The sequence below is a fragment of the Chiloscyllium plagiosum genome, unplaced genomic scaffold (assembly GCF_037043375.1).
Source record: "Chiloscyllium plagiosum isolate Xiang-an unplaced genomic scaffold, Cpla_swu_hap1 HiC_scaffold_23, whole genome shotgun sequence".
NCBI classification, from domain to species: domain Eukaryota; kingdom Metazoa; phylum Chordata; class Chondrichthyes; order Orectolobiformes; family Hemiscylliidae; genus Chiloscyllium; species Chiloscyllium plagiosum.
Genome location: NW_028270161.1, coordinates 55276993 through 55291954, shown reverse-complemented (window position 1 = coordinate 55291954; position 14962 = coordinate 55276993). Strand labels below are relative to the sequence as shown.

Below are 14962 nucleotides of genomic sequence, written 5' to 3'. Positions count from 1 at the left end.
ATTGTAATGGAACACTCTCAAGTGGCTTGGCCAAGCTCTATCGCCTCGGGGGTGGGGGGGGGGGGGAAACTGTGTAAAATAAAACGTTGGGAGGACAGGGAGAAAACAATCGGCTTGTTTTGTGTTTCCTTTTGCAACATCTGATGGTAACTTTGATTCGGGAAAGCAACACGCCTACGTGTGTTCCTCTCCCAATCGTTCACTCAGTGTTCAAAAACAGCCCATGTCTTGGGAACACCGTGTCAAGGTTTGGGGGACAAATTTGACAAAAAGTTTTCTTTTTTTAAAAAAGGTTTAATTGTGCGCAGTGGTGGTTTGGGGGGGGGGGAACATGCCTCTTGGGATGGCTGCTCTGACGTGGGAGAGAGTTGCAGTGAGCTGGCTGATGCAATGAACGGGAGGTTGGATCAGCAGTGCTCACATAAAAGGCGAACGCTGCTCCTGAAAAGCCAGGAGTGTGCTGGAGAGTGAGTGTGTTAGAGGGAGCCTCTCTGACTCTCGCACCAGGGGAGCCAGTCCCACCGCTGGGCGCCGCAGCCAGCACCGACAGACAATTTGCATTGCCATATCCACCCCCCACCCACATCCAGAGCAAAGAGGCACTGACAGATGGAGGTAAACGTGGAGACCATTTACTATTGCACACATCAGGCGGGCTGGGGCTTGATGCTGCCAGACCTGTTTCTGAGGCTTTTCCAGCAGTTCTTTCGGTTCTTACTTGGCATTGAATGCACCTTAAGGCAGACCGCGTGTATATTTTAGTTAACGCGCTGAGAAAAGGAGGGGGGGGGGGGGGGGAGACACGCAGAGGTGAATGCTGTTTTCATTTCTTCGGGTGGAGGTGGGTTGGTGGGCGCCTGGGTATAGATTCTGGACAATGAAATCCTGCATTTGTCCCCATGCAAGAAGCAGAACAGCAAAAGATTTGCTCCTTTTAACCCCGAAAGGGGTCCGAGTTGTTGCTCAGACAGAGAAGCTTGCCGGCTCAGTTTGCATTTGTTATTGTATAACATTCCAGCCCCCTCCCCCACAGCCCCTCTGGTGTACGCTATGCCTTATGTTCCCAACCTCTGAAGGACACAGGCTAGTGACAGCTGCCAGTTGTGACCGGCTATGTGTTGCTCTGCCTCGTTTCTCTCCTCCCCATTTCTGAAAATGCATTTGAAAATCAGTGTGTTTTGCACGGTCTATTTGAGAAGCTTCCTCCCAGATTCATTTTTAAAGAAAATCATTCAAGGAATGAAGATATTCCTGTCAAGGGTAGCATTTATTGCCCATTCCTAATTGCCCCAGAGGACAATTGGGAAGTCAACCCCATTGCTGTGGGTCTGGAGTCTCATTTGGCCAGACCAGGTAAGGATAGCAGTTTCCTCCCTTGATGGGCCTTAATGAACCAAATGGGTTTTTACAGCATGAGTTTTATGGTCATCATCAAACCCATCTTAATTCCATAAATTCTACCATAGCAGGATTTGAGTATCCTAAGCATCACCTGGGTCTCTGTGCAGTGATAATCCCACTAAGCCAATACCTCCCATGGTTCCCTGAGAAATCATTGTATGGTTAACATCTTATTTTTGTCTTTTTTTTGTTGCAATTATGGACGAGTGAACGAGCGCTTGGCTGAAATCTTGAGCTAAATGACTTGCACCTTTCACGACCACCGGAAAGAGACAAATTTCTAAAGGAGAGGTAGATGTGGAGAGGTTGCTTCCCATTGTGGGAAGCGTCTCAGACCAGAGGGCATCATCTTAGGATGGGGGAGGTGGCACATTTAAGACAGAGGTGGGGAGGAATTTTTTTCTAGAGGGTAATGAATCTGTGGAATCCTTCACTGCAGAGGGCTGTCTCATTTTCTATATTCAAGGCTGAGGGAGACAGTATTTTGGTCAATAAGGGAATCGAGGGGTACAGGGAAAAGGGAAGAAAGTGGGTTTGAGGATGATCCGATCAGCCATGATGTTGGAGCAGACTCAATGAACTGAATGACCTACTCCATCTCCTACGTCTCATGGTTTAATTATCTTGTTATTCCAGTATTGCATGAAGAGTGACAGTGACAGAGAAACCATTGTGGGTGCAATTTCATCACTTTCCAATTTTACAGGCTATTTAGTGAGTTCCTGTGATATGCTGCTGTCTGTTAGTAACAAAGACTGGGCACTCATTCCAATTGGCAAAGTTGAAATGGTACCATGTGGTTTTGGGATCAGTTCTGGACAGGGACTGTGCTGCCGGCTTGGTAGCAGTTGGGCTGCTCATCTTGTGTTGCCGATTGGCGAATGACGGTTTGTGATACTTTCACCCTGAGCTATATATAATGATCTGTTAGCCTCTTTTTGAGCACTATCTTGCACAGTTAAATAGGTCAGAAACCTCAAACCATTTCCTGTTTTCTTCTCCTGCTCTCAGTGACCTGGACCCCATCAGAATGAGGAGAGCTGAGAATCCGAAAGCAGTGTCAAATCTTTCCGGATGTCCCAAAGTGTATTTTAACCAATAAAAGATCATCAGTGTTGCCATGGCAATCGTTCAGCAGCCAGTTTATTTACACAGACAGTAGTGATCAATTAGGTTTTAATGATGTTGGTTGAGGGATGAATGTTAGTGCTTGGAGATATCCTTGAGAAGTGATAATATACCTTCCACAATTACCGTGCCCCTGTTTTAATACGGTTCTGGAATCCCACGCGTTTTCCCCACCCCCCCGAGAGGACAGACTGAGCCTCATTTTGATGTCTGTGTTCCTGTACCTTTGTCATTGAGTACTGAATCAGTTTAGGCTGTGTGCCTGCGATTCTGAAAGTGCACTTTGCTGAGGTAAGGTTGATGGTTGACCCTTAACTACAAAATAATGCTGTCAATAATTGATCTCCAAATGATATCAAGAGGTACCCACTGTGACCAACAAAGAGAAATGACCATAAGATGTAGCAGCAGAAGGAGACCATTCAGCCCATCGAATTTGCTCTCCTATTCATCCGCTGTGGCTGATCTGATAATCCTCAACTCCACTTACCTGCATTTTTCCGATGCCCCTCGGTTCCCTTATGAGCAAAGGTCCTGAGTACACAGGCAAGGCTAAACACTGCTGGAGTTTTTTTGTCTTTTTTTTCTTTCCATGACATTTGTTGCCCATCCCTAATTGCCCAGGGGGCAGTTAAGAGACGGGCAAATTGCAGTAGATCTGTAGTCCCATTTGGACCAGACCAAGCAGGGATATCAGATTTCCTTTTTTAAATGACATTAGTGAACCAGATGCATTTTTACAGCCATTGATGATAGTTGTATCATCTTTTCCCGTTTCAGAGAGTGCTGATATTTTGGGTCATCAGTAAGTCATCATTTTGGAGGTTCAGTAAGAACAGTTAACTGTCAATGTAGGACTTTGGGATCTCTTTTTTCAAATCAGTTTCTTGCAATCTAATCCTGATAAGTGCAAGACAAAAAGCTTTGATTTTTTACCTCCTTTTGGCAATGTTTAAGTTCTGCGCTATCAAGCATTTGTTTTTATCCTTTGTTGATATGGTGAGGAGAGCAGCCAGTGCCAACAGGATAGTAATGAGATGTAATTTATGTGGCAATAAAGGAAAAATTGGAGGAACTATTACTTAGAATTTGACATGATTCATTGGTGGTTCTTGCAACAGCACATAATGACCAAAAACATTTTCAAGTTGGAGAAAGAACACAGGAAATGTTAAAATTCAATGCAATACTGAAGTTGTGCACTCAAAAGGGAACTAAGTTTCAGTACAAAATTTGGGGGAAGTTTGCAAAATTCCATGACAGGGAGAGTGATCTGTTGGAAAGCATGATGGTACATATTTGGCAAGTTACACTCATCAACTGGCCACATGTGAAAAAAATCCATAAACTAAAAGCACTTAGTCATAGAGTCATAGAGATGTACAGCACGGAAACAGACCCTTCGGTCCAACCCATCCATACCAACCAGATATCCCAACCCAATCTTAGTCCCACCTGCCAGTATCCAGCCCATATCCCTCCAAACCCTTCCTGTTCATATACCCGTCCAAATGACTTTTAAATGTTGCAATTGTACCAGCCTCCACCACTTTCTCTGGCAGCTCATGCTGTACACACTTGTATTGTATTTGTCTCACAACCCTGTGCCATTCAGCCCCTTAAATATATATCCAATTTTGTGGAATCTACCGTATATACTCGGGTAATAGTCAAAATTTTTGACCACTTTTTAAGGTTAAATTTATGGGTCGACTATCACATGAGTACTACTTTTGAGGGGCTGAAATTCATGCCCGTCAAAATTCATACTGTATCATTAGCAGAAGCTCAACTGATATGTAAACAAAGGAAAACGTGAGGACTGCAGATGCTGGAGATCAGAGTCAATAGTGTGGTCCTGGAAAAGCACAGCAGGTCAGGCAGCATCCGAGGACAGGAGAATCGACATCTCGAGCATAAGCCCAGACACTAATGCCTGAGGAACGTGTTGTCTATATATAATAATTATAATGCATGTCACACCTTGTTTCTTATGTTAAGAGAAATAACGTGAGTGTCACCTCATTGAATAAATCACCCTGTTGGAGTCAAACTCAAACCAATTGGCCGATCAAACCCTTGATTGATGTTAAACACCTTGATTTGATTAGTCCATCATTCTTAACACTTAAGGGAATACAAGCCTAGTCTCCACAACCCAGTCCTCACGATTTAACTAGAGACAAAAAGACCGTGAAGACTGACGTGAAGTAATGATTCATTTCCTCAGCCATTTCTTTGTTCCTCACTACTCTCTCTCCTGCGTCATTTCCAGCGGTCCAATGTCTTCTTTTGCCTCTCTTACAATCTTGCTTTATATTACTGGCTAGCTTACCCTCATATTTAATCTTCTCCGTCCTTATTTCTTTTTTTGTTGCCCTGTGTTGGTATTTGTAAGCTTCTCAATCTTCTGGTTTCCCACTGCCCTTCGACACATTATATACTTTCTCTTTTGCTTTTATGCTATCCCTGACTTCCCCGGTCAGCCACGGTTGCCTCGTCCTCCCTGTACCAGGCTTCTTTTTCCTCAGAGTGAATCTCTGCTGTGTCTCCAGAAATGCCTGCCATTGCTGTTCCACTATTTTTCTTGCTACCTTCCTCTCCCAGTCAATTCTACCCGGCTACTCCCTCATCCCTCTGTAGCTGCTTTTATTTAGCTGTAATAACATTATCTCTGATTCTATCTTCTCTCTGTCAAACTGTTGAGTAAATTCAATCATATTATGATCGCTGCCTCCTAAGGGTTCCTTCACCTGAAGCTTCCTTATCAAGTCTGTCTCATTGCACAACACTAAATCCAGTATTACCTGTTACCTTGGGAGCAGCCTAGTGAACCTTTGCTGGACTGCTTTCAATTCCATTATATCTGTCCTTAAATAACAGAACCATGCCCGTTCAGAGGATTTCAGCTATGTCAAGAGGTGGAATAGGCTATGGCTATTTGCCCAGAGCATCGAAGGCTGAGGAGTGATCAGGTAGACGTTTACAAAATCATGAGAGGCACGGATAGGGTGAATAGCCAAGATCTTTTTTCCCAAGGAGGGAAAACTAGAGGGGCATAGATTTAGGGTGGGGGTTAAGATTTAAAAAGGACCTAAGGGGCAATCTTTTGGAGGGTGGTGCATGTATGGAATGAGCTGCCAGAGAAAGTGCTGGAGGCTGGTGCAATTGCCACCTTTAAAGGGCATCTGGATGAATGCATGAGTAGGAAGTGTTTAGAGTGATATAGGCCAAATGCTGGCAAATCAGACTGGATTCATTTAGGCTGTCTGGTCAGCATGAACATGTTGGTCTGAAGGGTCTGTTTTACATCTCTATGACTCCAACTGAAGTTTGGTGGAGTCGAAATGTGACCTTCCTAATTTATCCTCCATTCCCTTTGAAATAAAGGCCGACATTCCATTTGAAATAAAGGACGACATTCCATTTGCTTGTGTTAGCTTTTTATAACCATGCACAAGGATTCCCAGATCCCTCTGTACTCTACGTCTGCACTTTTTCCTTACATAATCTCACATTTTCCCAAATTATGTTCCAACTGCCAAGATTTTTTCCAACCCTCTTAACTTGTCTGAATCCCTTTGCAAATTCTCTGAATCATTCTCACCACTTGCCTTTGCACCTGTTTTGCTCAGTGGTTCACACAGCCTTGTCTTCTGCATAAGTTAGCACCCTGGTGCTGAAGATTAAAATAACTTCCTATGAAAATCTTATATTGGTACAATCTGTTACAATCTGTTCTTGCCTCTGTTTCCGTTTACTTTTCCTCATATCCTCTTCAAGCTCATATTGTTCATGAGATAACTGTGACTCAGATGATAACAACTTCATCTCTGAGCCACAGAGTCCTGGGTTCAACTCCCACTCCAGATTTGAGACCCAGGCTGATGCCCCACTACAGTACTGAAGTGGTGCTGTACTGTTGGAGGTGCCATTGAGATGTTAAACCAAGTCAAATCACGCTTGTTAATGTTGGCGGAATTGAGATGTTTGCTGACATAATAAAAGCAGTAGATCAGAATTGGATGAGTACAAGTACGTTGGAAATGTTTTGGGTTTTGAGAAATCTGTAAAGCCAGGGAAGACAGAAGTCATGGAGGAGCTTGCAAATAAAAATGGCGTAGCGATTGGTTGGCCAAATGAGATTGGCCAGGTGGAGCCCATTGAGCATGAGTTCACTGACTGGGACTATTAACTTGGGCCAATCAGGGAGCCCTGGCTGACAGAAAGAAACAATAGGAGTCTCAGGGATTTTCTCACTCTAGCAACTGGCTCTGAGATAGCTGTTCAGAGTCCATGTACTCTGCATGTGCAAACAGGGGATGACTTGGTGATGGGATACCGGCCTCAGCGGAGTCTTTTCAGATGGGAATTTTTAAGGCATGGACTTCCGGGAAGTTCCAGAAAACAGCATCATGGATTTGGTAGGCAATAATATGCTGAAGGGATTGGAAAGGAGAAGGGGCTTGGCTGTGGTGAGGGGGTAAGCTGCAAGGAAGGTGGGTTGTTTTTGAGGAGAGAGCTGATGATGGCAGATTTGAACGAGAGATGGCTTCTTGTCTCCAGCAGATGTTGCATCTGATGTTTACTGTTTCTTTTTTTTTGTAAAACATTTGCGTTTTTCATGGAATGAAGAATGCAGAAAGCAATCCCAGAACAGCAAACACAATAATGTTAATACAAATCCCAGAATCGGTCAACAGAAAGTAAGACAGTGGGAACAGGGAAGGCCTATGGTCTTGTGGTATGATCACTGGACTGTTAACCCAGAGACCCAGGTAATGTCCTGGGGACATGGGTTTAAATCCTGCCACAGCAGATGGTGGAATTTGAATTCAATAAAAATCTGTAATGTCGAGTCTGCTGACTAGGAATCCTTGTTGATTGTTGGAAAAACCCATCTGGTTCACTGATGTCCTTTCGGGAAGGAAACTACCATCCTTACCTGGTCTGGCCTACATGTGACTCCAGACCCACAGCAATGGGGTTGATTCTTAACTGGGCAATTAGGGATGGGCAGTAAATGCTGACCTAGTCAGAGTTGGAAATGTGTTGCTGGAAAAGCGCAGCAGGTCAGGCAGCATCCAGGGAACAGGAGAATCGACGTTTCGGGCATAAGCCCTTCTTCAGGAAGGGCTTATGCCCGGATGCTGCCTGACCTGCTGCGCTTTTCCAGCAACACATTTCCAGCTCTGATCTCCAGCATCTGCAGACCTCACTTTCTCCTCCTAGTCAGAGTTGCCCACATCCCAGGAATGAATATTAAAAAAAAAGGCCACACAGCGGCTCAAGCCTTCCTTGTCAAATCTAGATCTGGACTGATCATAACTGGTCTACCACTGATTCTGAGATTATGTCACCCTGCTGGGTTTAGACTCACGTGCTACTTATCCTGTCATTAGTATGTATGTATTATATGTGAGTATGTGTGTGTGAATGTGTGTGTATGTATATATATGTGTGTATGTGTGTGTTCATGTCTAATGTGTATATGTATTTGTGTTTTTGTGAGTGTTTATAGTTACACACATGTGTATGTGTGTGCTTATGTCTGTGAGTGTGTTGATGTATGTGTAATCCTTGAGTAACTGAAATCTCAAATCCCGAAGGACTAATGCATTCAGGCAGTGTAATGCAATCCTGCTGTTTGGAAGGTAGAAAATCAAGAAGCAACGCTTTGTAATGTCTGGAGAAAACTGGAGCTGCTCATTATTGTACACAAGAGACCACTTCCATTCTTCCACACATTGATAACTGGAATTAATATCTTTGTTTCTAAGATCCCTTGCTGTTCTGCCCGCACTTGGCTGTGATATAAATACTGAGTCTTTCTAGAATAATAAAAGGGTTTGGAGCAGGGCATACTGTTCTACAAAGTGGAAAGCAGCTTGTAATAAATGCCCTCTCGCTCACAGCGCACTCTGGCTGTCCAACATTCTGCAGGCCCTTTGTAAAGTGATTGAATCAGAAGGTGGTGAGGATGGGGGAGAGAGCTCTGATGAGCCAGGCAGTGGAGTAATGATTGTTTCCAGCATAGCCCAGTGATGGCTGACACATTCAGCAGGGAGAACACAACGTCTCCCCACTTCACAGCTGTCCCCAGCAAAACCAAACTGAGCCCCTCCAAGAGAATGTCTTTTGTGATGAATAAAGGCATGGTCATTGTACGTTTGGAGGTTTGATGGCTGCATTAATATTTCGGGTTCTGCCTCATTTCATAGAATCCTACAGTGTTTTGGCCCATCTAGTCCACACCGACCCTCCGAAAAGATTCCACTCCCTACCCTATCACCCTGCATTTCCCATGACTTATCCACCTAACCTACACATCCCTGGACACTATGGGGCAATTTACCATGGCCAATCCATCTAACCTACACATCTTTGGACTGTGGGAGGAAACCAGAGCACCCGGAGGAAACCCACGGGGAGAAAGTGCAAACTCCACAGCCGCCTGAGGTTGTAATCAAACCCAGCCCCGGGAGCTGTGAGGCTGCCCTGCTAACCACTGTGTCACTCCCTTTATTTATTCTATCAACTAGAATTATTTCAGTGTATTTCTATACAGGTACATTGTTAAATGATTTACGAACTCTCCACAGTTGCTATGTTGGTTAGGGTATTGGTTTACACTTGTCATTGCAAAATGCCAGTGGGCTCATGTGTTTCAGTCTCAAACAAGTGTAGGTGCCTTTTACTGTGTACGTACTACCTGCTCCGAAAGTTCCTGTTGAGTGATATTAACTGCCGGGATTAGTGGGCTTCAGTGCGTCATTCCATGTTCCTGAATATTTCTCATTCAGGGGTTATGGATGTGGAGGGGAGTGTGAGTCGAAAACTGTTGCGCTGGAAAAGCACAGCAGGTCAGGCAGCATTCGAGGGAGAGTTCATGATGAAGAGCTTATGCTCGAACCGTCGACTCCCCTACTCATCGGATCTGCCTGACCTGCTGTGCCTTTTCCAGCGCCATACTTTCCGACTCTGACTCTCCAGCATCTGCAGTCCTCACTTTCTCCTGGAGAGGAGTGTGAAAAGGTACTGGAGATTTATGCAATACATTTTGCAAGTGCTGCAGAATTGTCTCCACTTCCTTTGGTTGAAGTTGGGCAAGGTACATGTTCTATACAGTTACCATTTCATTTTTCTTTCCTCACCTTAGAGCGGCAAGCATGGAATTGACGGGATTTCCCCACAGTCTGTTACTGAGATATTTAAGGTATGTTACTGAATCTAGATTAATGCCTGGACACTGCATGTATGTGGCTCAGTGTTGTGTGTGAAAGATGTCTTAAAATGTGTTTTACATGCTTTTGAGACTGTTGGATGGGAGAATGTATGTGACGTAAAAATCAAAGTGATAGTATATCATAGAATCCCTACAGTGTTGAACACAGGCCATTCAGCCCAACAAGTCCACACCGACCCTTTCCCCTGCCCTATTACTTTATATTTTCCCCTGATTAATGCATCTAACCTACACATCCCTGAACACTATGGACAATTTAGCCTGGCCAATTCACCTGACATGCACATCTGTGGATTGTGGGAGGAAACCGGAGCACCCGGAGGAAACCCACGCAGACACGGGAAGAATGTGCAAATTCCACATAGACATTTGCCCGAGGCTGGAATTGAACATAGATCCCTGGCGCTGTGAGGCAGCAGTGTTAGGCCATGTTTAGTAAACAATAAAACATAGGTCATTCATTTTTCTTTGTATAGAACTAATGTTCAAGGGTTTGGAACAAAAGCTGGAGAATGGCACTAGCAGTGATGTTTGTTTGAAAGGCTGGTGTGGTCATGATGGGTTGAATGGCCTCCTGTTCTGTAACAATTCTGTAAAAACATACAGATATCTCATGGTCTAACATTGGTTCAGCAGTATTCTCGGTGCAGGACATTGAGGATCTGCATTAGCATGCTAACCTTCATTGCTCAGACCTTTGAGTCTAGGAGTTGGGTTTGTCATGTTGAGGTTGTACAGGACATTGGTGAGGCCTTTTCTGGAGTACCGTGTTCAGTTCTGGTCTCCATGGTGTAGGATGGATATTATTAAACTGGAGAAAAGATTTATCAAGGTGTTGCTGTGAATGGAGGGTTTGAGTTATAAGGAGAGGCTGGATAGGCTGGGACTTCTTTCACTAGAGCGTTGGAGGTTGAGGGGTGCCAGAGAAATCATTTTATTGAAGGGTTATTAAGATTTGTTGAGGGCTGCCTATTGGTTTTCAGTGGCTACTTTCTCATTCTCACTAACGTCTGCATTGGGTGAGATGCAATCTTGTAATAAAATCACTTTCTGTATTTTTGTTGATGTATGGGGTAATTGGGCACAGAATCAGAGCTATAAGAACTCATCAGCGCTCTCAATTATTATTGACTCACACGTCCCACATTAAACTTAAAAGTACAGCACACAAGGAAAGCTTAAAGTTACTAGACACCACAGTATTTAAGTTGAAACAAGATGACGACCATGAGTTAACAGTTTTTTTTCAATAACTCACACATACTTCATAAATTTGATTTGGAGGTGCCGGTTTTGGATTGGGGTGTACAAAGTTAAAAATCATACAACACGAGGTTATAGTCCAACAGGTTTATTTGGAAGCACTAGCTTTCAGAGCGCTACTCCTTCATCAGGTGGTTGTCCCTGGTTGTCCCTGGTTGTCCCACCCACCTGATGAAGGAGCAGCGCTCTGAAAGCTAGTGCTTCCAAATAAACCTGTTGGACTATAACCTGGTGTTGTGTGATTTTTAACTTTGTACACTTAATAAAATGGAAGTTAATTTGCAAGAAATCTTACCCTGTTGTGAGAATCTGTTTTCTTGACTCCCAGTGAGCTTGGCATTCTTTTGTTGCGTGGCTTCCTTTGGCATTCCTGCGTCTCTTTTTCCATCATCATTCACCTCTTCATACTGACTCCCTTTCCTGGTTGCACACTTGTTTCCCTGATTGGCACGTTCTCAGTTCTTCCAGTCTTATTTAGATAACACACTCTCCACCCAGCCTTGTCTGTCACACATTACACACAGGAGAAAGTGAGGACTGCAAGTGTTGGAGACCAGAGTTGAAAAGTGTGATGCTGGAAAAGCGCAGCATCTAGGCAGCATCTGAGGAGCAGGAGAATCGACATTTCGGGCATTAGCCCTTCTTCAGGAATGAGGCTGGTATGCCAAATGGGCTGAGATAAAAGTTATGGGGGGGGGAGTTTGGGGGAGGGGCACTGGGAATACGATAGGTGGAAGGAGGTGAGGTTGATAGGCCGGAGAGGGGGTGGGGGCGGAGAGGTCGGGAAGAAGATTGCAGGTCAAGAGGAGGGTGCTGAATCTGGGGATTGGGACTGAGATAAGGTGGGCGGAGGGGAAATGAGGAAGCTGGAGAAACCTACATTCATCCCGTGTGGTTGGAGGGTTCCTAGGCGGAAGATGAGGCGCTCTTCCTCCCGGCGTCGTGTGGCCAGGGTCTAGCAATGGAGGAGGCCAAGGACCTGCATGTCGTTGGCGGAGTGGGAGGGGGAGTTAAAGTGTTCAGCCACGGGGCGGTTGGGTTGGTTGGTCCGGGTGTCCCAGAGGTGTTCCCTGAAATGTTCCGCAAGTAGGCGGCCTGTCGCCCCAATGTAGAGGAGGCCACATCGGGTGCAGCGGATACAGTAAATGATGTGTGTGGAGGTGCAGGTCAATTTGTGACGGATATGGAAGGATCCATTGGGGCCTTGAAGGGAAGTAAGGGGGGAGGTGTGGGCGCAAGTTTTGCACTTCTTGCGGTTGCAGGGGAAGGTGCCGGGAGTGAAGGTTGGGTTGGTGGGAGGTGTGGACCTGACGAGGGAGTCACGGAGGGAGTGGTCTCTCCGGAACGCTGATAGAGGTGGGGAGGGAAATATACCCTGGTGGTGGGGTCTGTTTGGATGTGGCGGAAATGACGGAGGATGATATGTTGATACGATAGCTTGGTGGGGTGGAAGGTGAGGACGAGTGGGGTTCTGTCCTGGTGAGGTTCTGTCCAGCACAGAACCCCACTGGTCCTCACCTTCCACCCCACCAACCTCCGGATACATCGCATCATCCTCCGTCATTTCCGCTACCTCCAAACAGACCCCACCACCAGGGATATATTTCCCTCCCCACCTCTATCAGCGTTCCGGAGAGACCACTCCCTCCGCGACTCCCTCGTCAGGTCCACACCCCACACCAACCCAACCTCCATTCCCGGCACCTTCCCCTGCAACCGCAAGAAGTGCAAAAGTTGCGCCCACACCTCCCCTCTCACCTCCTTCCAAGGCCCCAGTGGATCCTTCCATATCCATCACAAATTGATCTGCACCTCCACATACACCATTTACTGTATCCGCTGCACCCGATGTGGCCTCCTCTACATTGGGGAGACAGGCCGCCTACTTGCGGAACGTTTCAGAGAACACCTCTGGGACACTCGCACCAACCAACCCAACCGCCCCGTGGCTGAACACTTTAACTCCCCCTCCCACTCCACCAACGACATGCAGGTCCTTGGCCTCCTCCATTGCCAGACCCTGGCCACACGACGCCTGGAGGAAGAGCGCCTCATCTTCCGCCTAGGAACCCTCCAACCACACGGGATGAATGTAGATTTCTCCAGCTTCCTCATTTCCCCTCCGCCCACCTTATCTCAGTCCCAATCCCCAGATTCAGCACCACCCTCTTGACCTGCAATCTTCTTCCCGACCTCTCCGCCCCCATTCCCTCTCCTGCCTATCACCCTCGCCCTCACCTCCTTCCACCTATCGCATTCCCAGCACCCCTCCCCCAAATTCCACCCCCCACCTTTTATCTCAGCCCACTTGGCACACCAACCTCATTCCTGTAGAAGGGCTCATGCCCGAAACGTCGATTCTCCTGCTCCTCGGATACTGCCTTGCCTGCTGCGCTTTTCCAGCAACACACTTTTCAACACATTACACACAGACACATGGACACACACGGACACACAGACAATCCTATTCGACACAAGACAGAAATGTGCATGTATTCCACACAAATGCACATATTACTACCACACACAAACACACAGACACACACACACGTACAGCAGACACAGTACCCTCACCTTGTGGTCTTGCCCAGCAGAACTGATGCTACATAATTTATTATAGAACGTTAAAACTGACTAGTTGCAGTTGCTTCTTGTTGCATATGGATGGTCCTGTGCAGTGATAGTGTTAGAGGTTATTGAAGACAAAAATCAGATTCCAGTTCAACACTGCCCATTTTCAACAACTGCTCGAAAGACAGCTCTTCCACGAGTTACTCCCTTGACGTCTGGGAGCTGTTATTAAGTAGTATTTTTCTTTACTGCTAACATGATTTAAATTGTGTTGAGAAATGCAAAACATTTGATTCAAAATTCAAATGCTCCATTTGAAAGTTAACTTCAATGACAAAAAGGCAGGTTTTGTCACTAAGCTTAATGTTCTTTCTGAAGCTTACAGATCAGAAAACTCAGAAAGATGTATAATTAACAGGTATTTTCACAATCATGTATAAATACAAGCCCACTGTTGAAACCACATTTGTCCTCCAGCATGTATTCACTGGATCTTGAATGTCTTTGAATAGAATTTGCTGGAAATTAAAGTTAAATACTCCCTCAAGTCTAACTCAGTGAATGGTAATGACGTACATGGAGCATTGCATCAATCATTTGTGAATCTTAGATTGTCTATCAAAATTCAGTTCAGAATGACAAATTCAAATTAAAATATCAGGTCCAAACCCAGACTTTTCGGAGGGACTGGGTCTTTTAGGTAAAACCGTTCATGAAACAGAAGATACCCAATGGTTTTAACTCAATTTCACTATTATGGAATAGGACTTTTTGGGAAGCCAGGGTGAGGGGAGTTTATTCCACTCTATTGCTGTAGTCTGGGACAATAAAGATATGAAGCTCTGAGGGAAGAAAATGGCAGTGATAGTAATTTCAGGTGGGAATCTAAGAGATCTTTCAGAACCTGGTAGCCGGATGTCACAATCCAGACAATGTGGTTGGGAAGACAAAACCCATCCTAAATGTGGACATGAGCAATTTTATTGTGGGTTAGGTGGGCAATATGCTGAAAATGGTTAAAACACAACCAAAGGAAGTCAGCTTGTGCAGATGACAACTGCAAGTAAATTAAAGATAGAGATAATTACCTTAATAGTCATGATGCCATTTAACATTAATTACCATCTTCTTCAAAGTTTCCTCATGGGCATTCCTGGCTGGGATAGCACTTAATCCTCATCCCTGATTGACCTTGAAAAGGTGGTGGTGAGCCACCTTCTTGAATCCCTGCAGATCATAAGGATGTAGGGACCCCTACAGTGAGGGTAGACGGCAACTTGCAGGATTTTCACCCAGAGACTGTGAAGGAACGGTGATATAGTTCCAAATCTGGCTGATACGTGTCTTGGAGGG

At 45.2% G+C, this 14962-nt stretch overlaps 1 protein-coding gene across 1 annotated transcript in view; it reads left to right on the top strand.

Moving 5' to 3' along the window:
• The first annotated feature begins 452 nt into the window (after window positions 1–452).
• The window catches only part of bcat1 (branched chain amino acid transaminase 1), a 77104-nt gene continuing 62594 nt past the window's right edge, over window positions 453–14962 (top strand). Inside the window, exons 1-2 of the mRNA XM_043713391.2 lie at window positions 453–615; window positions 9689–9745. Coding sequence (XP_043569326.1) covers window positions 610–615; window positions 9689–9745 — 63 coding nt within the window. The 5' untranslated portion in view covers window positions 453–609. The remainder of the gene's footprint in view (window positions 616–9688; window positions 9746–14962) is intronic.